A 24,303-nucleotide genomic window follows, 5' to 3' on the forward strand; every position below is an offset into this window, starting at 1 on the left:
CAAAGGACTATACAAAAGACATATAATATATGTATGTATTCGTAACACCTGCGTCTTGATGACATAGTTCGTTTGTTTGAAGTTCAAAAGCCTCTCCACTTAAATATTACGACCATTAAGACACGAAATATCGTTTTTGTTATATATATATATGTTTGACCTCCTATAACTCTGTAATATGACTTAACCTAAATCAATGCTGCTGTTCAGATTCAAATTCTTATATTTGTGCTTTTCAACACATCAGAGAGAAGACATTACAAAACAATACAGTGTGATATAGTATGACACAAAACACAATTGATTCATACCTTAAACACAAACAATGGTGACACAATCTTATAAACACTATGTAGCTACTATAGTATACCACGGATTGAATAAAACGACGTACAATGTAGTTTTATTTTGAATATGTGTAAGTATTTCTTCACAGACATGCTACTATGACTCGACGTATAACACACAGTTGGGTTGTTATACATAAACTCCCAGACTGTTATATAGCACATGACCGATAAAATGGCACTATTCTAGTTTACGTACCATCATGGTCTGTTATCTAAAATTGTTTCCTTTCATAACACGCTATCATGCTCTAATAGTATATGCATATAATGGGTAATTTATAGGATTATAACAATATTCAAAACATATTTTATTGTGATATATAATTTAAAGTAACGTTCACGATCTTACTGTTCTTATTAAGCACATAAGAGTTCCGGTCTGTTATCATATACATTCTGTTCTGTCATAAAAATATTGCTCTGCAGTTGTTATGAAATGTGGAGCACACCTGTATATGCAGCCTGGTTCAGGAAACGCCATTTCGGAAATGCCACCGTAATGTACACGTGCCAAATAATTCACGACCTAGATTCCACAGGCAATGTAGTGTATGTAAAGACTAGTGTCTATCCTGATATTCACCTTCGTATATTTATAATTAGTTCACTGGCGTTCATATGAACAAATGCTCTGTCAGTTATTTGTTAGCGATTAAAATATATACATGTCTATCCCTCTCAGCTCTTTACACGGTGATGAGTTAACGACTTCCTTGTTATTCAATTAAGGATGGTATCCAAGCATATACAAACGTGCTTCTAAATAACACTGTAATCAAGATCAGAATTGCCTTTTTTCGATCTCAATCAGATTTTCTTGAAGCGTAAACTATTGAGGGAGACAGTGGTGTAAGTGTACGTGTTCGCCTCTGTAATGATGTTAATGATTTCCACTGTGTTCCGCCTCGCACGTGCTGGAGTCGTTAGAAATCTAAGGTAACCCACTTCTTACGTTTGTATAGTGCAATCAGGATATCAGCACAATCACTAAACCAAAACACATTCTAACACTTTGATGTCGATAGTTTCCAAACCTTCAAAAAGTCTATTTTAGTAAATGGCGGACTTTTACTAATGCAATAGAGGCGCTATTGAGAATAATGATAGTTAGAGGGCGAAACAGGGAATTTTAGATAAATGAATATTACTTTCGTTTTCTTATTAAGATGATAATGACATTTGTTTTAATCTCTAACACACAACGTTTGATAACGTCTCAAGGTAGTAGAGAGAAAATAATATATAAACAGTCTGTATGAAAAAAGGATATTCAACCATATCATATGATAAAAATTCACCCAGATCATATTATAAAATTTTTGAAATATTAGTACTTAAACAAAGACACAATGCAGTATGTTTTACACCTAACACCTGTATATACTTGCAATGTGACCAATGGGGACAACTTACCACTTTTTTAAAGTCGTGTCGATGTTCATATTGTGAACTTTCCTTTTCCTGATTGTAACATTATTGCTCCCTCTGCTTACGGTACATTGAGAGAATACATTTAGTATGTGTACAGAATATCACATTGCCGTTATATATACCAACTGATAGAAATAAAACCTGTTATTTTCGTCATAACGGTTCCATTGGGATATGTTGGTTGTAGAAATTTGGTCAACAAAGAGATAGAAGAATTCGGCAATATCACAATAAGGATTAGTAGTAGATTGCAAAACAACAGTACGGTGTATCAAGTTATCAATGAAAGGATATAAAGCTGTTGCAAATGTAATTGTAGCAGGACACCTATCGATACGAAAACTGGTTCACACTAGTCAGCTTTACTATCTGTACACTGTTATAAATATACAGGATAACTTGTCGGTGACTTGCCACACTAGTCAGCTTTACTATCTGTACACTGTTATTAATATACAGGATAACCTGTCGGTGACTTGCCACACTAGTCAGCTTTACTATCTGTACACTGTTATAAATATACAGGATAACTTGTCGGTGACTTGCCACACTAGTCAGCTTTACTATCTGTACACTGTTATAAATATACAGGATAACTTGTCGGTGACTTGCCACACTAGTCAGCTTTACTATCTGTACACTGTTATAAATATACAGGATAACTTGTCGGTGACTTGCCAGACTTGTCAGCTTTACTATATGTACACTGTTATTAATATACAGGATAACCTGTCGGTGACTTGCCACACTAGTCAGCTTTACTATCTGTACACTGTTATAAATATACAGGATAACTTGTCGGTGACTTGCCACACTAGTCAGCTTTACTATCTGTACACTGTTATAAATATACAGGATAACTTGTCGGTGACTTGCCACACTAGTCAGCTTTACTATCTGTACACTGTTATAAATATACAGGATAACTTGTCGGTGACTTGCCACACTAGTCAGCTGTACTATCTGTACACTGTTATAAATATACAGGATAACTTGTCGGTGACTGTATACTGTTATAAATATACAGGATAACTTGTCGGTGACTTGCCAGTATGTAACAAAATTACCGATTTTACTAGCCACACGGACGTCTGGTTTCTGCGTGATGTCATCAACTCTGACAATTGGTTTAGTATAGTAACTGCAAAATACAACACCATCGCATACCGTGTGTGTAGTACTGATTACACACATTGAGAGGAAACCCAGCTAACTGCTCAAAGTGCGAGTGACAATAAATACCATAGTTTTTGGTGCCCACATACGTCACATTCTTCGGCAATGCAAGAAATCTATAAATACTATATGTAACCCTTATAAAACCACCACTACTTAATGTCTCATCACCTACCAGCCGGGCCCTGTGTCAGTAAGTATTGGACAGACTTTACACACGTCACAAAGCCTCCTGTGCAATGATTAGTGACGTATCTTCTCGTTAACAATTATCCATTGACGTCATCAAATATGACGTTACACGGCGTGCTGTAAACTAAAATCTCGATTTTATTCGTGTGAATAGGTATAACATTTGCCAAATCGTTGTTTTTGTATTAAAAAAAAACGGTTGGGGGGTTTTCGGGTTACAGTTTTTTTTTTTTTTTTTTTCCCGATATATATTTTTTTCCCTTGTGCTTTATTGAGAACATACTTAAACAGCTTGTTATATCGTAGGTAGTCAGGTTTAAGATCTGTGGAGTATTAAGATAACGGCACAATTAAAACAAAGATGCACTTCGTTATGTAACCATGTGCATTTTATTGCACCTGTTTGGTGGCATCCTGCCAGCGTGTGTAATATCCTCTCCTTAATACACATGTCTTAATTTTTAACAAGTGGCTTTATTAGAGCAATTAATCTCTCTCGTGATTATGGCCGATTTCACCTCAAAAGGATCAAGAACTATTTTTGTAAAGACAGGTAATATTTAAAGTTCTTTAACGAGTTTCCTAGATCATCCCATTTATTTACACTTTGTAAAAGCATTTTACCAGATTCCGTTTAATTGGCTTCAATTTGTAATAATTTAATCTTGTTAGTAACAAGCATGCTCGTTGGCTCAAAGGTGAATGTTATCAAACCATAACGTAAAATGACATCGCCGTTTTGTAACTTCGCTTTTGACTGGCTACTACTTCGGCTTAATATTTTCTAAGAGAATCAAGGGATTGTGTACAGTAGATTAAATTATAAGGATTAGCCGAAATATATTTTCATGTTATTAAAATATAACACAAAAAAGGAGTGTGCTCTTATCATTTCCCACATGAGCTACAGCTCCAGAACCTAATATATATTCAAGTCATTCCTTAATTAGTAGTATAGGATATCTGTGATATATATTTGTGAACCTTGTCATGCTAATGTATTACACTATTCTATCGAAAAACAACTACCATGGGAACTCTCCAACTAGCCCGACATATATGGACTTTGTCTTGGGAGGATCATGTGTTAAATCCTCGGACTACTACACCAATCCACTGAAAGTGAATGTTAAATATTTTATCCGTGTATGGTGCCAAGTCCATTACCATGTAAAACATTTTATCACGTCGAGAATGTGAACAGTATCACTAACCCGTGATACAAACTAGTCAAACAACGACACTTTGTAGAATTATTCTATACTAGGGATTGCTTTGTTTTGCTGGATTGGAGAACTTTTTGATGCATGGCTAATTCTAGACTGGTATACGTTTATGAGTAAGACCGACTCACGTCTACTACTAGTACTTAATAAAAAAAAATGTCTGTGTTTTATTAAGAGACTAAAGGATTTTTCCCAAACAGCCTATGAGGCCTTTTGTTGACAAAAATTAGTGCAAGGTTTATATAATTTAGGAAGGTGATAACGTTGTATCCTAATCGGCTGTAAGATAAAAGTTCCACTCAATTCTGGTCAGTTATTGAGAACAAAAATGTCCAATGAAAGCTTGATAGTGTCTATTTAATCCGCCTACCACACTAGATGCATTGGGTGGTACATTTGCTATCATGTGAATGCTGTGTGATGTAATTCAAATGGAGAGTATGACTCGACGACAACGCCTTTGGGTGAGGATGATATATCATTAGCCCTGTATTGTCTGCGTCTCCAGGGAAAACAGCATGGTCTAAATAAGGATCAAATATGGAAATAACAGCTAAAAACTGATTTCCCAAATTAGAACTTATATGACACTTTTCAATATAATTTCCGATTTCTAAAAGCAATATATTGCGGTATGTACTATGCCAAAAAGATATCCCCCAGGATATATAATCCTTTTAGATTGATTATAATTATGGCGATAAATAACGAAACCTTCCACATCCTGTAGTTGGTCCTGGATTATATATGCTCTTCACTGTAGGACGTTAATACGTCACCATCACACAACGTTAATTAGAACTCAAGGCATTGCAACTTGTCCATAATAGTCTCTTGTGCATTGATGAGGCACGATTTCATTACCGAGAAATATGTTTCAAATTTACATTATACAAATAGGGTGTAAAAGGATTAATGATAACTTAACATGATTAAGAGCATTGCCAGAGACACCACATCGGGTCTCGGTAATATTATTAGTGAAATGTAATTAAATATAATTAAATAAACATAATGATAGAATGTACAAACGAATTTTTGCATCTTCTGTCAATCCACTTTATTTAGAACCCAAATCTTGTTTCAAACACTTATTTCACAACAATCACCTTTAGTACTATTTCGCTTATACCGTAGTACAAAAATGAGGTCAGCGTTACTATAAATAGAGTTTCAACGTTCCTGATCTATTACCTTTATTTGGTTTCTGATCCCTGCGATATGCTTTTTCTGTTTATTATCCTCCCTGTTTAATTGTCGATTTATTTCATTTCAAAGTAAAGTTAAAATCTACTTATTTCAAAATTCATTTCTTCTGCACATTGGCTGTATACAGTATTATATATCTACTGTTGATTCGAATTGACTATAAGCTCTAAGGTTAGTATAAAACAACGTAAAACATTAATATCTTTCATTACAAATTTGAAATAAGATAAGAATAGATCAGGAAATTAATTAAACTGCATATATAGCTTTATGTTAGCTAAATTGTTGATACCTTGACAGTTTGTCAGGCGATATCCCCTAAGATATTTGTCTCTGATCAATGGTCTATATAAACAACAGCGTCTAATCTTATACACACAACCGTAAACCTAGAATAGTCGTGATACGTAAACAAAATGCACTCCGTGATACACAGGATCTGTAAAACACGTGGGCGTTATGTAATATCTGATTTTATCGTAACCTGAAAAATATGCCAAAACTGATACAGTATTGTAGAGAGGTGTTGGAATCATCTCCTAAGAGTACCTCATTCTTTGAAATGGGTTGTAATGATATTTTGAATATAGGCCGATTCCTAGGCGCTCATAGCCTGATCCCTAGGGCGGTCGTCGGTAGTTGCAATGACCACATAATTATACTTTTGTACTGGCACACAATATCCTGGTATATTATGTAATTCTATTAGGCCAAAGATGATGCAAGATATTTTAATAAGTGCGACTGATGTCTTATACGCATTAGAGATATACATTCATATGTAATGTCTGATAAATCCAGGAGACTGTTATGGGTATAATCAGTCCAAGGTCAAATAAATAACCTATTAAAAACTACTGCTGAGAGCTTATTACCGGACTAAATACTGTGTGATCACTAAGGAAACCCCTTAACAAAAACAAACAAACAAACAAACAAAAAAAGAACAAAGAAAGCAAATCTTAGGAACTAGGTTATGTTAACAAAATTTGATTTCATTGTCCATGAAAAGCATTTTATTTCCTGAAACCGATGTCCAAAGAGTTCGTCAAGCAGTAGTTTGTCTTTCGAGTCCGTTAATGTATTGTACTAATACTCGTTATTTAACAATTTTGAACTGAATTTTGAATGAAGCACTAGACAAGATGTGTACCTAATTGTAGTGGACTTATAAACATTATATGAGTTTGTTTGGTTGCAGCATACTTGACTGCATTTGCTAGACTTAATGTTACTTTTAAAATAGATATGTGTAATAAATTCATATTCATATAGTGTTTCTTGATATATCGCTTCATATCATATGTCAAAAAGGCAGTCTAGATCACGTTCACAGTTTGGGGTACTTCGGAGTTTATCATGTATACTTTGGAACTATAATGCTGTCACTTTCTATTTCCGACTTATGTTTTCGGCATAGCGGTATAACTTTCTTTTGACCCTGGATATGACGCGAAAGGTAGCGTTACTGGTCAAGATGAAGTATGTAGCGGTAAATGCAAAATACAGAATTACAGTTAAAGACGAAACAAAATTAAGATTGAATGCAAGCTGAATAAGTGGATGTATCTATTCAAATGACACATTAATAAAATCATATTCCTGATTCAAATGCAGTCTTATTATCACCAAAAATTATTCAAACTGATATAATTTTGTTATCCGTGCTGAAACTGCGCATTTAGTAATTATTTCGTTAATTTATTTCACCAGCAGTTTTACATTATAACCACCAGCATTAAAGCTATGCCGTTTATCTTTTTTAAAGATATTTCTTGTTTCAAGGTGGTTTTCTTCATGAATAAACAGAATAGCAGTTAACAATGTCTGTACTATATACCTTCTTCCTGGTAATTTGGCAAATTAGTCTTTTCTCCTTGCACTTTCTTCTTAAGATGGATGTTCATTTTGTATTGCCGTATGGACGATATTGAAGTATTTTAGTGCATCCACTAATGAACGTTTTCATGTAATTTGGTTTACGTCATTCGTTTCTATCCTGTAATTTGATTATACTTTAAAGTGATTTTAATCAATTTAGTAAAATGCATTTCAAACTTAGCTAATTAAAGTTTTCGAAATCACATCTAAGATCTCAAATGAATTACTTACCAATAATATGTAGTTGTGGAAATGAAATAATACATCGTTGGGGATTAACTTACTTGGTAGGTAAAGAATGCATTCTTATTACAAGTATAACAAAGCATGAACACGATCTACTCCTTTGTGCCCCTGAGAGCGTCGAGCTTAGTGACAACGTTAAAACGACTGTTTCAGACAATACAACACGTTTATACTGTAAAACCGTTATTTCCGTCTTCTATTAACACAGAGTTTGGTCCTTGAGCAATGTCTGCGCGAGACGATGCCCACTCAAGTCTGTTTCTGGATAAAATGCTGAAGACATTTTAATCTTCTAAATGGATGTAATACCGTCACATTGGATGGCACTGGAGTGAACACAATGCCGTTAGTTTTATAACGATGTATCCAACTCTGGAAGAAAATTCATCAAAATAATACTTTCAGCAAACGGAAATAGAAGATAAAACCCGTTGCGCCAATAATACGAGGCTATTGTATACCAAAGACTTCTTCCTGAAATACAGATTTCAGTGTTGGGTTAGAATCGATATAACACATCATTCAAAATAAGGTTCTCTATCTTTAACACTTTTTTCTCGGGAAAATAACTGCAAAACAGCATTATATATCCTTGATGTGGCGATCACTTCTGAAATATGCATCTAAATCGATATCCAGTATTAAGTTGAATAATATTTGTAAAGCGAGACAACGTGTATGTATGTTTTGTATTTTCAATTTCTCATTTAAACCGTGCTGATTCGTTTATATCAATATTCCCGTCTTTCATGTTCCATTTGTGAAAATTCTTAAAAAGCAATCATTTGGAATTTAATGCCACGTCTGTGCCTCATCTTCGTGCATTTTGTCTGGTTTATTTTGTAGATAATGCGGAATAATTTTAAGTCGATGCTTTTATGGTATAGTGTGTCTATTATCTATCCTCTGTCAAAACGCTTGCTTGTCGTTAGAATGCTAAATATATGTATTCAATTAAATACAGCATACATGTCAAACTGTATAGAATATGGTCCATGTATAAAAACGGTTAAAATTAACTTAGTTACCAGGGTTTTTTCGTGTATTTATTAGTTTAATATCATATCAAAGAACTTACTTCAAAAATACCAAAAAAAAATGATAATCAATTTTTCACACGTTTAAGTATGTGGTTTGGTGGTTTCAAGATTTAATTTTCATTTAGTCTTTTTACGTGTAATGTAATCATGCCAGTTTAGTTCGAAGCATGTTTTTAGTGTTGATATATAGGCCACCACCACGGTAATGGTTTTGGGTCTACAAAGAAGGCTTCCACTGTTGTGAGGTTCCTAGTGGTGTGGCTTTAAGTAGATCCGTTTAACAGGATTATTTATCTACCAAAGTTGCTGTTTAGAACAAAAGGGATGGTGGTGGCGCAATGCCAGCGCTACTCTCGGAAGGACCCATATTACTTACATAATAAGTGACACGAAATTGCAGGCTCATGGGCTTGCTAAGTGCCTACTAGAACGCGTGATCCCTAAATATCTACAAAGAAATCCTCCAGGGAGGAATACAATTTGGAGTTTTTAAATGTCATGCTAAAACGTGCTATTGCTTCCTTGCGTCAAACAATGTTCAATAATGAATATTTATTAGACGTTTTATTTACGAGGTAACAAACATGCAATTTAACGGCAATAATGTATAATTACTAGGGAAGAACTGTCGTAAAATGTTATTTGCTGTTGTTTTTTATTGCAGCGCCATTTTTGTACGTCGACTACTCCGTGTTTTATGGCGGGATCAGGACGTCGGACAATGCAACATTCCAGGAACTGAACACGTCACTTCCGGGCAATAACGTGCTGCGCGTGCAGAACCATCAGTATTCTACAGACATACCCCCAAAGAGGGTGAGCGAGCCAGGTCAGTATTACAGGAGAGGTTAACGTAGTTACAGTCTCGCAAATTGGATTCATCGGATTGCAAATAAATTATTCTAAAAATCATTTGAAACGTAATCTAAAAGTTATATATTCAAATTCTACATTAAAAATGTCAAGTTTACATTAAAATGTATTTTTTACATAAATAAATATGAGCTTGGAAAGATTGACAATCATTTACGTATGTCTTAATTGCTTTATCTGGCTTGAAGGAACTAGTGTGCAATTGTCATGTCTTTGTAACCGTTGTCATTTAAAAGCCTATGATTTCAGAACGGCAGGTGGTATGTGTTAAAACAGCAGAGAGAACCTACTTCTAGAATGTAATCAACGCAAAAGAATAGTACTACGTTACTCGACTTACCAATCGTGTCAAAGCATATTAAGCGTAACAGACCTCCCAGAGGCTTTATCGGTGTTGAAATGCACAGCTGGAAAAGTTATTACATTGCTGTCGTGTGTAATAAAAAGTTCGTCTACACATCGATAGTTAATTAAAATTTCAAAATTGAAAAGTTAAATTATTATTGGGTTGACATTTGTATACACAGGTAATAATAAGACTGCAAATTAGAAAGATAGCATGTACCAATATTCACTATTTAACACAGAAAAGCAGAAGAAGAATATATTAATATTTAATCACTTGCGCATTGTATGCACTTGCTGCAACCCTTTTTTTCCACACTTTCATTCATGTGACACAGAATACCAATTAAAATAGTACACAATACATTGTTGTAGCATTTTTAAATAATAATATTGTAATCTTGCTTATAACAAGCATTTTCATTGGCTTAAAAATTGTGTTATCTGTCCATAACGTAAAAAATAACGTTTCCGTATGTAACGTCGCTTTTGATTGGCTGATTCAGCAGCACACTTATTTCTAAGAGAAAAGAGCCTATCAATAAAAGTGGGTTTCCACAGGTATTGTATGGTAAATCAAATTAAAAGGATCAACTTAAATATGTTATCCTATGGAGATATAATACTAACAAATGGAGTGTACTCTTAATAAACCACGAAAAATTAACTTTAATATATTATCATGTTATCGAGCAAAATAACTGTAGCACACTCCGATTCATTTGTGTTACATGTATATCTCCATAACATAAATATATTCAAGTTATTATTTAAATGTTCAGATACAAAAATCTAAGAAATAAAACAAGTGGATAAAAAGAACCTCATAGAAGTAACCCATATGATCTACAATATATCCACACAAAGACGTCGCCCTTTTAAATTAATACGTATATAATCCCCACTAAGTGACGCCTGTTAATACGTATATAATCCCCACTAACTGACGCCTGTTAATACGTATATAATCCCCACTAAGTGACGCTTGTTAATACGTATATAATCCCCACTAAGTGACGCTTGTTAATACGTATATAATCCCCACTAAGTGACGCCTGTTAATACGTATATAATCCCCCCTAAGTGACGCTTGTTCATACGTATATAATCCCCACTAAGTGACGCTTGTTAATACGTATATAATCCCCACTAAGTGACGCTTGTTGATACGTAGATAATCCCCACTAAGTGACGCTTGTTGATACGTAGATAATCCCCACTAAGTGACGCGTGTTCGTTATGTTTATCTAACTCTCGTTGGTAAAGTTTCAAATTTAGAAAAGATAGCGCTTTAGGGAGTATATTTTCTAAATTTAAAAAATCACTTATGATTAGAACGTGTTAATTTGTTTTGTTTTGTTGGTGACAATATTCGCACTACATCGGCCTATCATTATACCAGGGAATGCGAGGCACGGGGCTTATAAAGCTTACGTTAGATTTCGCAAAAGTTCATTAAAATGACAATGATTAGGAACAAGGCACCGTGCCTGAACATTTTGTCGTTCATTTGTGATTTGGGATCCGTAGCATATTGATTAATTATTTGTTAATTCGTCATGTTCAATGTGAGATCTCACTTCCGTGCGTGGTTTATTTCCGTGATTACGATTATAACAGTGAAAACAAAACAATGGAAAGTTGGCTTTTTAATCCACTATTCCACTAGGTCCTATGGTTTTAGATATATGTGCAAGTAGTATAACACTGTGCCATACCGCTGTTTGTCCTTCTAGGACTCACCAGTGATGCTAGGGGCAAGCAGAGGTGGGAGAAACCAAAGTATTCCTGAGGACAAATGTTAAACATTTAGCAGGGGAGGAGCATTAACAATCGACAACTGGTTTAGATAAATTGAGGGAACACATCAACAAATACATTATGCATTATTATTACGGTTCTACATTCGTATGAATTGAGCATTTTAATGTTTTTGTTATGATCGGTCCCACATTAGTATAAATTGTACATGTTTTTATAAACGGTCCGACATTTGTATAACTATAACATTTCCGATGCTTTATGGATTTTTGCAGGTTGCTATGATGAATTGGAATGTATAGCCAGAAACGATGTGAGCCAACTTCCAAGGACACCAGTCAGCAAGGACAGTGTTTATATTCTATCATCGTTCAGAGCAACGGAACAGACTCAAAACTTGGAGAAAATATGGAAAATTTGGAGTGGAGCAAATTATATACTATGGAAGTGTCCCAAACAGTTAAACATTCGCCGGATTACGTTCCTTCGGACAACCACCTGTACGGACCCTTTCTCCTACTTAGTGTTGTGTGAGTGTGAGGAGGGCCTCAACTTCCTCAACCACGCTAAAGAGTTCTCGGACAGGTTACGACAACGATGGTGCGGACTTGTGGGACTTTACAAGGTTGAACGCTATTACATTCCTCCCAAAGAACGCAGGACGATCTGAAAGTCACTATTTGCATTTTTTTCCTATATGAAAAATGGTACACTAGTTGCAATATGTCATTCTCTCCGCGGGTCCCTTGATCGGATTCGTATCTGTTTATATGCATTGTCTGTAATGGAACGCGCCGAATCAGTCAAAACAAACTGGTTCGCGCGGTTCGTTTTCTGAATCGTACCACTTGAATTCAAAATGGCGGAACTGTGCTGTTGCACTCGTGTATTGGTTTGAAGTAGGGCAGAAAATCTTCCTTTGTTTATAAAATTGTGTAGAGTTTATGATATAACTATTTTTAGTTTTTTTAAGCAGACAACAAATAACGGTTTCTTTTCTTTGAAGCTTATTATTGTAGACAGGCAGACATTTTGGGCACTTATGTGAGATTCACACGATATGGTACTCTCTAAGGCACATTAATTTTACATTAAGATCTAAGCATACGGTACACTTCTAATCTAATGTTATATTTGAGTCCACATACCCATTGACAGCCAATTTGATGCTCACTCCGTACAAATAACTAAAAAAACCTTTAAAATCCATTTAAAGATGATCATCGTCCAAGCAAATTACAATCATCTGATATTAGATAGTCTATATCCCTAATTAAATTTCACGTTAAACTAGGTTCCGGAAAAAGTTGTAATTATACAAATATAGATGGAAATCTCTGGTCGATCTAAATCGTCGAGGACGAGATCAGATGCAAATGAGGCTCCCATATAAGGCACCCCAATCCCATAATGCAGTGCGTTAGGAAAAAGAAAACAGTAATTAATAGACAGAGAGAGTCGCAAGAAGTATTTGGGTGGAAACAAAAAAAGTGGGAATGTCATAAAAAAAGGTCTACTTTTTGTACCCTATGCACTGTCCCGTATCGCTTTTTTATGCATGCATAATTAATTTACTTTTTCTTAAGGTCTTAATAAATGAAAATCAAATTTAATGTCAAAACTAAATTAAGATAGAAGTAGGAATGGACGTCTGGAAGCAAAATGTATGAAATATAATGTTTTGCGACACTGTATTTTGTTACATGGGCGATGATCACCTTTAAAATGAAAGAGTAATCATTATATATTTACAATATGCTGTTTAAGCTCAATCTCCTCGGTTGAACTGTGTTATTCTCAACTGGAAATCATAAGGTCAAAAAATTTATTTTTTTTTGGTTCGACTTGACTTATCTAACATTTGGTATTGAAAGAAGAAATCGTGTATGCAATATATTCAGAAGATAACCCTTCCATGCAGAGAGAATCAGTAAACTGTTTATTCACAAACCTCTGTGTTAATTATATAAGGTACCTAATATGTAATTTGTCCTGAGTAACTTCTGTATTGCTCTTGTGTTCTTTTATGTAAAAAGTGCAGAAAAAAACATATTTGGAGTATACTAATTCAATACATTGGTTTCTTAACTCATAATAGTGTTATTAGTGTTAAGGAAATACGTGCCAAACATTTGTTTGATGGAGCTTTATAGAACAACGCTAATTTGTATGAGGTAGAAAGACAGTACGTGTGATGTTAATAACTGCTTTGGCGATCAAGGATACGTCTTACATTCCCCTAATTGTAGCATCACTCAACAGGTGGCGCCACGATAAATCCCCTCCTTGTATCTCATGTAAAGTACCAAAGCAGGAAAAACTGCAGCTTGGAACGTGTTGGAATGTGTTTTATATATCTAATTTAATATGCAATACAAACACATTTTCGATGATGTGCTCAGATAACGGAATGGCAAAAAATCATCATATTTTATGATTTTGTAATACTTTTTTCGTTTTGTGTATAACACAGAATTACTCTTCAGGGAACGCGTATCAATGTTAACATTGTGTATTCTTCACACATATGTATTTGTTAAATAAAACGTAGTATGTCTGTATGTGTAACACTATCAAATAACACTTCAGCATAATCCCCTTGAAATATAATGGTATAATATAGCAGTTTGATTTAAAAGGTGTCAGAATGGTTAATATACGCATATTTAAATCCTGTATGACAAATATACTTTGGAATTGATGTCAATCATTTTCAAACCAGACGTTTTAAAATAAATTGCATTTGTTGGCGTATTATATCATGCATTTAATGATTATCGAATCCACGTGATGACATGATATCGAATACCGCTGTCAGGTTACCGTATTACAGGTCGCGGACCATGCCATGGAAGTACAGTGTAATTCCTTATTTCCCTATCAACATACTTAGTTCCTGGTGATGTGAGGATATTTGGCCAGTAACCAAAAAAACACGTGGAACAGATAATTTAGTTATTAATAGGTAGCATGTAAAGTATGTAGGTGTTCAACCATGCACGTTTACCAAATGCAATTGCGTGAATGTATGTGGAATATCTGACGTAGATATGCCAACAAACACAAAATGGACTGAAGGCTTTAGTGTAGGCACCACCAAATGTGGATATTCCTAACCATTTAACGTCAAGGATTGATATGTTCATAGCCAATGAACATCAGAGAGGTGTATATTTATATCCAATGAACGTCAGAGAAATGCACATTTGTTTATCATTCTGTGAAAGTCGGGGAAAAGCATATTCATAACTAATGAACACCAAACCTGTTAGTGCTTATAGCATTGAACCACAGACCCATGGTTATTTACAATACTAGAGTATCAATGATGTGAATGTTCATACTCAATAAACCGCAAATATGTGTGGCGTCGATAACCAAAACGTCACATACGTGGATATATAGCACGGAATTTAAACATGCAGATCTGAACAAGAATGACTAATGTACTGTATCTTGAAAAATAAATGCTGACATGAGAGAGATGAAGATTGTGATATACTATTTTTACTTTTCGTTATTTTTTTTTCGTGATAAAAACATGCATTAAATGTATGAATGAATGGTTTGGATTTTTAAATTATCATTGCAATCACATGACAGCCGATAAACCGGTACTAATTTTTTTTATATTAAAACATGTCCATACAGTTGTTAAAGTCATATCATTGTATCATACACGAAATAAAGTTTTGATGCAAATGTTTTATGTTTATACTATGTTGCTATGACAACTAATGCACATCTTTGCAGGAGTTATCTGCAGTTTTGATAATATACTTTTTAGTAGTCGTATCTCTAAATGTCTCACGCAAACAAATCAACCAATTAGCAAGTGTTGTATTCGAAAGTAGTCTGGTAAGAAAATAAAGTTCCACATTTAAATATTATTTTGATTGATATGTTTAGGTGTGATGTTGAGATATCTGATATTTATTTGAAGTACATATTCCAAACTGTCAGAATATACTGATTTTGCTATGCTGAGATGTACATACTGGCGTATTCACATAGGTGCAAAATGACCAGGTATTTTCCCAAAATAGCACCGGTTGTGTATGTAAACATCCGGTAATACAGCACATGGACCTGTCAGATCCTTAGAAGGCTTTAAACCTGTCAACATTTGGGTTTTAAACTGTGTAACAGGTTTGTATCTATAACTTCAGCCATTGCTGACTTGAATTAAACTTCAAATGAATTAATTATAGCTTTAATTCATTGGTAATATAATATAGGGGCTGAATTACTTGCGTGAGACCTAAATGTGTCTATAAGATCAGTTGTGAGCATCAGTATTCTACAGTCACCATACACAAAGTAATCAGGTAGGCATACTCTGGAGCAGTGTTGTATCCTCAACCTAAAATATAACCCCAACATATCAAACTATATGAGCTGAAGTAAACGTTCATAGTTTAGCCGTAATCTTTTTCGGCATAGCGTATAATTTTCTTTTGTTCCCGGATATGACGCGACAGGTGGCGTTACTGGTCAAGATGAAGTATGTGATTGGTCAATGTAGCGGTAAATGCAAAATGCAGATATGCAGTTAAAGACGAAACAAAATTAAGATTAAATGCGAACTGAATAAGTGGATGTATCTATTCAAATGACATATTAATGAAATTATATTCCTGATTCAAATGCAGTCTTACTATCACCAAAAATGATTCAAACTGACATCATTTTGTTATCCGGGCTAAAACCCATTATTAACCAGTTCGTTAATTTATTTCACCAGCAGTTTTACATTATAACCACCAGCATTAAAACTATGCCGTTTATCTTTTTTAAAGATATTTCTTGTTTATTGTGCTATAAGCATTACGCTTGATTATGATTGCGCTAATCAATGCTCTAATCTGATAAAGTTCGGGGGAAATGCGCTAAAATTTGAATGTGCCAAATAAATGACATTTTATAGTATTATCGAATTGTGATCTTCATTGTTTTTTTTGAATGTGGGAATTGTTATGGTTATTCACCTACATCACCTACAAAGGGAATACATAATGTTTGATAAGGAACCATACATTACATTGTAACCATTGCTCCGTCGCTTTAGACCATGACCAGGACCCTGTTGGTATTGGCATATCGCGGCGTGTAATTTATTGACACGAGTTTTCATTATGATTACATCTAATCATTGCAATATGGTGTCACAGACCTGCTGCACAAATGGGTTCATTCTCACTGAGCCACCATTCTGAAATTGTCCTGTTTTACCTTGCCAACATGTCAAACTTTACACCAGGAATAGTCGCCGCAACTTAGTTTCTAGGCAGCTTCCTCTAAAAGAATCTACGTGCTCTACTCTACATTGGTCATGTTAATGACATGCTAGTTATGTTGCGTATATGCTGTGGTTTAACTTAGGTTCCCACCAGAAACCATGGACACGCATATGCAGAAGTTTATTTGCTATGCGCCTTTAAAAGAAAACTATTATACAGTAAAATATATCCTGAATGTAACTCTTGAAGCCCTTTCATTGTAGTCGTAAGATTCGCAAACGTTAATGCCCTGAAAAATGTATTAGCACTTTTCAGGAAGAAGTTCTAATGATAAATTAAAGACACTGCTAAAGTACAACTTGTGTCGCTTCTCTATAGATTCAGTGCTTTAGATAACAGTTAAGGGGATGTTGAAGGAAAGAAGCCAATCTGAGCTGTCCGTACTCGGACACGTTCGGCTCAGACACCGAAATTCGTTCTCCTAACCTCGTGGTGCTGATATGATAAATGATGTGCATTGATTGGGGAAATGTTGTAGCCAGATTCAACATTCATCACACTAAGTACACACCATCGATAAAACAAAGACCCACAAAGGAAACCCTCTATGGCTACACTATCTATCAGTGTTATATGAAGTTACATATATATTGATAATATCTGTAATAATATCGCAGCCACCATCACAATGATCAAGAGTGATATTTACGGAGACTGATTAATCAGGGTAACTTCATCTATTTTGACCACGACGACCACCGCAATAACCCAAAGTGCTATCTACGGAGACAAATGATTTAGATCAAACATCATACTATTTCATTGTTGATTGTTCATGCTATATCACTGAAAGATATTTTAATTTGTCAGATTGTATTTATTTATGTTTATAACCATTGTTGGGACATGAGTGAACTGGTATTACGGTATTACAATATCTAGTTTTTTAAAGTTTCCGTCCAAATAAATTAGTTTTATTCTCATTTTCTAACATGTTCCCTCAAAAATCAATAGGCCGATGTTGCGTGAAATCTAAACCTCTAAATTAGTTCCGGAAATGACGGTTTTGTGGTTACACCATACAGCGCCTTTCTCCTTGTGCGATTTAATTTGCTGTTATGAAAATACAGTTTTGAATCAGACGTTGAAAATCGGAAGTCTGACCTAATGTTCACGTTGTATCGTCTATGTAGTACACAAATTAGCCCAACACGCAAGGACAAAATCCTATCTAGACGTGAAACTGTGTGTTCCAATTCATGTTCAACATGTGGCCGAAGATGTAATGTAAAATTTAATAAAACAGTACACTATGACACCATGCTCTCACTCTGAAAATAAAGAAGCGCAAATAATGATGTGAAATCATCACAGTAAAGTAAATTACTTTCCATATCTAGTGCAAAAAGAGATGGCAAACTTTGTAATACTGTTTCCAACTCAAATTAGTCTTAAATATTCTGTATGTCTTTTATACAATTCTTTGGTATTGATGTTGGAAGACACTGGACTTTATCCATCAAGATTTGTAGTAGCCTGCAGGTCACATTTCAGTATAAAATTCAAATTTTATTTGAATAGTGAGAAGCTTAGTAATAAACACATGTGCTTGACATTCTTTTAAAATCCAAGATTTTAAACCATGAACTTTATTAAATCATCGGCTATTGCACATCCTCATCCCGATTTTGACATTTCTGTCGACGAGTTATCGCCTCCTATGAATCAAAACTTTAGGCCATTGGGATCTCTGACGAGTCTTGGAAGGATGGAACAGCTGTCCATATTATGCAGTTATTAAATTATATATATATATACATCGAAATATATTTATATCTAATGTGTGTGTTTGGTATAACAATTGACAGACCAGCTGACCAATTAATCATTGTGAGGGGACTGTAAGCCAGATCATTGTCAAATCAACCTTCCTAAGTCTTTATATTTCCTTGGTATCCAATATCAACCTGTGATTGGATATGTGTTAATTAAGGTATGTTACTATGCAGACAAGAGGTTTAAAACCTGATAAGAGCTTATTATTTTTGCATCTCCCTCTTCCTTTTATTCCAATGTGATATTATTCTTTTTAATGAGAAAAGAAATTTTCATGACAAACAGTTTTCCTGAAAATGTTAACGAATACAGGATATTCACAGAAATTATCAATGCGTATTAGATAAAAATGAATATGTCCTTGTATATATATTGTAAACATGCAGCAAAATAAATGAAGCAACATATTAATTGTTTGCTTTAAATGTATTCCTTGATATTACATGTTACCTTTCTAAAATATATCGCCAGACGTGTTATTTTAGATTAGCATGAATGACGTTTGACCATGAGTCTCAACCCAATTCAGTTTACGTTCCGTGATATAATATAATCATGGTGAAGACAACAGCTCATTCCACAATTACAAGAGCAAGGACATCAATCATAGATGTCAAAAATAATATATATCCTTAATCAGTCATATTTACTATTCGAGGGAGGACGTTACCACACACCATTACAAGACACAGCAGCGCAGACTTCTCGACGACTTCGTCTTCCGGGGACATCCGTCAGTCTCCCTAAATAAGACTTTACTTTTCAGGAACATCAGTCAATCTTCCCCAATTAGAATTTACTTTGCTGGAACATCCGTCAAACCTCTCCTGTTAGACGTTATTGAACAGTATCTATACCAGTAGCGTGCGCTGTAGACAGACGTTATTGGACAATGTCTATACCAGTACCGTATGCTGTAGACAGACCTTAGTGGACAGTGTCTATACCAGTAGCGTGCGCTGTAGACAGACCTTAGTGGACAGTGTCTATACCAGTAGCGTGCGCTGAAGACAAACGTTATTGGACAGTGTATATACCAGTAGCGTGTGCTGTAGACAGACGTTATTGGACAGTGTCTATACCAGTAGCGTGCGCTGTAGACAGACCTTAGTGGACAGTGTCTATACCAGTAGCGTGCGCTGAAGACAAACGTTATTGGACAGTGTATATACCAGTAGCGTGTGCTGTAGACAGACGTCATTGGACAGTGTCTAGTGCAGTAGCGTGTGCTGTAGACAGACCTTATTGGACAGTGTATATACCAGTAGCGTGTGCTGTAGACAGACGTTATTGGACAGTGTATATACCAGTAGCGTGCGCTGTAGACAGACGTTATTGGACAGTGTATATACCAGTAGCGTGTGCTGTAGACAGACGTTATTGGACAGTGTATATACCAGTAGCGTGTGCTGTAGACAGACGTTATTGGACAGTGTCTATACCAGTAGCGTGCGCTGTGGACGGACATTATTGGACAGTGTATATACCAGTAGCGCTGCAGACAGAGGTGTTGCGGATACACCTAGGAAAAGTGAAAATTGATATTTGATACATTCATCATGTCTGTTACGACATGAGGACATTTCTGCTGCTTTCGTTAATAATATATGATTGTGCTGCCTCGATTCTGATTATCTCCTTTCAAACACACATGAAAGCAAGATATCGAAGTCCATGGATAAGACTTTCTGCGAGCGAGTGTTACCTTACTCAGTGCAAATTATATCGGAAATATTAATGACGCACACGATACTAATTTTGATCTACTGCAAAAAAATTGATTCGATTTGATTCACCCATCACGAGATAGAAGAATACACGGACACTTTGACATCATGTTTATTTTAATCGTTGGAATAAACATTGATTGTATGTTAAAAGACATCAATATTTTCATCACTATCTCTCATTATCATGGTTGGTGTACTGACACAATTGTTGATTGTGTCTTAAATACACTCGGAACCCATTGTTTTAAGCGTGTGTGACGTCCTACTATTTGGGCCTAGATCACTTCATCAAAACATGTAAACAATACAAAGGAAAACAAATGAACTACCATAACGTACTTCATATAAAGTGGACACGTACAGTTTACTTAACAAACCTCACTTAAAGTGGACACAACAAACCTAACGTAAAGTGGACACAACAAACCTAACGTAAAGTGGACACAACAAACCTCACGTTAAGTGGACACAACAAACCTCACGTAAAGTGGACACAACAAACCTCACGTAAAGTGGACACAACAAACCTCACATAAAGTGGACACAACAAACCTCACGTAAAGTGGACACAACGAACCTCACGTAAAGTGGACACAACAAACCCCATGTAAAGTGGACACAACAAACCTCACGTTAAGTGGACACAACAAACCTAACGTTAAGTGGACACAACAAACCTCACGTAAAGTGGACACAACAAACCTCACGTTAAGTGGACACAACAAACCTCACGTAAAGTGGACACAACAAACCTAACGTAAAGTGGACACAACAAACCTCACGTAAAGTGGACACAACAAACCTAACGTAAAGTGGACACAACAAACCTAACGTAAAGTGGACACAACAAACCTCACGTTAAGTGGACACAACAAACCTCACATCAAGTGGACACAACAAACCTCACTTAAAGTGGACACAACAAACCTCACGTAAAGTGGACACAACAAATCTCACATAAAGTGGACACAACAAACCTAACGTAAAGTGGACACAACAAACCTAACGTAAAGTGGACACAACAAACCTAACGTAAAGTGGACACAACAAACCTCACATAAAGTGGACACAACAAACCTCACGTAAAGTGGACACAACAAACCTCACGTAAAGTGGACACAACAAACCTCACGTAAAGTGGACACAACAAACCTCACATGAAGTGGACACAACAAACCTCACATAAAGTGGACACAACAAACCTCACATAAAGTGGACACAACAAACCTCACGTAAAGTGGACACAACAAACCTAACGTAAAGTGGACACAACAAACCTCACATAAAGTGGACACAACAAACCTCACGTAAAGTGGACACAACAAACCTCACGTAAAGTGGACACAACAAACCTCACGTAAAGTGGACACAACAAACCTCACTTAAAGTGGACACAACAAACCTCACGTAAAGTGGACACAACAAACCTCACGTTAAGTGGACACAACAAACCTCACATCAAGTGGACACAACAAACCTCACTTAAAGTGGACACAACAAACCTCACGTAAAGTGGACACAACAAACCTCACTTAAAGTGGACACAACAAACCTCACGTAAAGTGGACACAACAAACCTCACGTAAAGTGGACACAACAAACCTCACTTAAAGTGGACACAACAAACCTCACGTAAAGTGGACACAACAAACCTGACGTAAAGTGGACACAACAAACCTCACATAAAGTGGACACAACAAACCTCACATAAAGTGGACACAACAAACCTCACGTAAAGTGGACACAACAAACCTCACGTAAAGTGGACACAACAAACCTCACGTAAAGTGGACACAACAAACCTCACGTTAAGTGGACACAACAAACCTCACTTAAAGTGGACACAACAAACCTCACATAAAGTGGACACAACTAATCTCACTTAAAGTGGACACACCAAATCTCACGTGAAGTGGACATAACAAATCTAACATAAATTGGACACAACAAATCTAACATAAAAAGAATACAGATTTATCTATGCATTCATGATAAATATCTTACAACAGAAGATTGTCTATGAGTGACATATTGTAGGTATTATATCACTAAGAATCAAGTGAGCTGTTATTGGTACCATCAATAATGGAAGCAATATGGCATGATGACGTCTGCTGTGGTAAATATGCCATTGGGTAGCATACATCATGGCGGGTGTACGCAATTGATGACATAGTAAACATTGGGCGTCTCGTCGAAATAGAGTTGCATATCATACATCATTGAAGATCGCTCTTACAGCCGGTATACTAAACCCATCTCATTGATTTCCTTGCTTTGCGGATTCGCAGCTTTGTTTTCAAACGAATTTCGGAGTCTTACTCACGTAGCTTTGAGACCAGATTGTAATTTCCTGATCATATGAATACAAAATCCAACTATAAATTGACTCAACCGACCCTTTAAATTGAAGCTGGCGAAACAATAAGAGGACATTAAAATTGATTTTCGGTGAATCTGCCGGTATAAAGTATAACAATTTGGACATGGTAATTGCCCCTGCGCGTCACAGAGCTTTACAATGACGGAGACCGTAATATCAGGAGGCAATACTCGGCGTTATGCTAGACATGCGAGACCTCTCGGAGGTACCATGATGGCGGCTTCACCATAAATTCTTACAACAAACTAGGATTTTACAGTGCAGACATAACAAGTAACAATAGTCTTAGAGTTCGCGGCATCAGGAGAATTTCAGTTTATGAACACTAAAAGGGTGATAATACTTCATTAATCACGTCCAGGCAGAACCTGTATTGTCACTAACATTCACGTGAGTTATTGAAAATCGAAAGGCAATCAATATATAAATATATAACATGTTGATTTGATAAATAATTGTATAAATGAAATCGAAAGTGTGAAAGGAATGATTATTACATTATATCAATATGATTATGTAATAAATAATAGAATGAATAATCTCATTATAATGATATGTACTTAAACGTCGATAAACAATTACAACTGGATAATAAATATCCGGGACTATTGTAACGAAGTCATTTAATTTTTTAAAAAGACTTACATAAATATTTATTACATTTTACGAGTGAGATATACGACATTATCAATTTCATACAAAGATATATCATCACTGCTTTTCTTGTTGCTAGTGATGATAACATTTCTGGCATATTGCCAAAACAGTACTGTGCTTTCTATTTAACGTCATTTTTCGGTTCCAATTCAAATCGAGCGAAGGTAATATAAGGGCCTGTATTGCTACACCCCTGCTGCATACGTTGTAATTTTAAATTACCTACACGTTTGATAAAACCTTTGTATGCAAAATGTACAAGATATCAATAGATAATGGTTAAATTGTGTTGAGTAGCTCAAAGACGTTACGCTTATTGCCAGGCGTAACATTATAATACGACGTCAAAGTTATACTGCCGACTCTAGAGCTTTTTGTCGCAGATGCTTATTTTTATTTTATTTTTATTTATTTCATTCATCTATTTTTATTTATTTTTTTAATGAAAGGGACATTTTTGAATATTATATCAACTTTTTACTTCATACATCATAACAGTTGAGACGGCTGTATAAGACACTGTTCGACTCTAGTTTGTATCTCAAAGTCAGTGTTATGATTGCTTTGTCTATTATTACGTCAATAGTAAAAGGCCAACTTAATAAGTAAGTAAACTTAACAGACGTATGAAATAAGTTCATACTGAGTCAAAATATCAAAGATAACACACGTGCTTATGTTAGTCTAACGTTCTTGTTGAAATTTGTTGTTCTTCAAGCAAAGACTT

At 35.4% G+C, this 24,303-nt stretch overlaps 1 protein-coding gene across 1 annotated transcript in view; it reads left to right on the top strand.

Moving 5' to 3' along the window:
* Positions 1-15,436, top strand: part of LOC117327357 — a 30,355-nt gene extending 14,919 nt beyond the window's left edge. Inside the window, exons 2-3 of the mRNA XM_033884295.1 lie at positions 9,416-9,580; positions 12,006-15,436. Of these exons, the coding sequence (XP_033740186.1) occupies positions 9,416-9,580; positions 12,006-12,400 (560 nt within the window). The 3' untranslated portion in view covers positions 12,401-15,436. The remainder of the gene's footprint in view (positions 1-9,415; positions 9,581-12,005) is intronic.
* Positions 15,437-24,303: the final 8,867 nt, after the last annotated feature.

This window comes from Pecten maximus, chromosome 5 (genome assembly GCF_902652985.1).
Source record: "Pecten maximus chromosome 5, xPecMax1.1, whole genome shotgun sequence".
Taxonomy (NCBI): domain Eukaryota; kingdom Metazoa; phylum Mollusca; class Bivalvia; order Pectinida; family Pectinidae; genus Pecten; species Pecten maximus.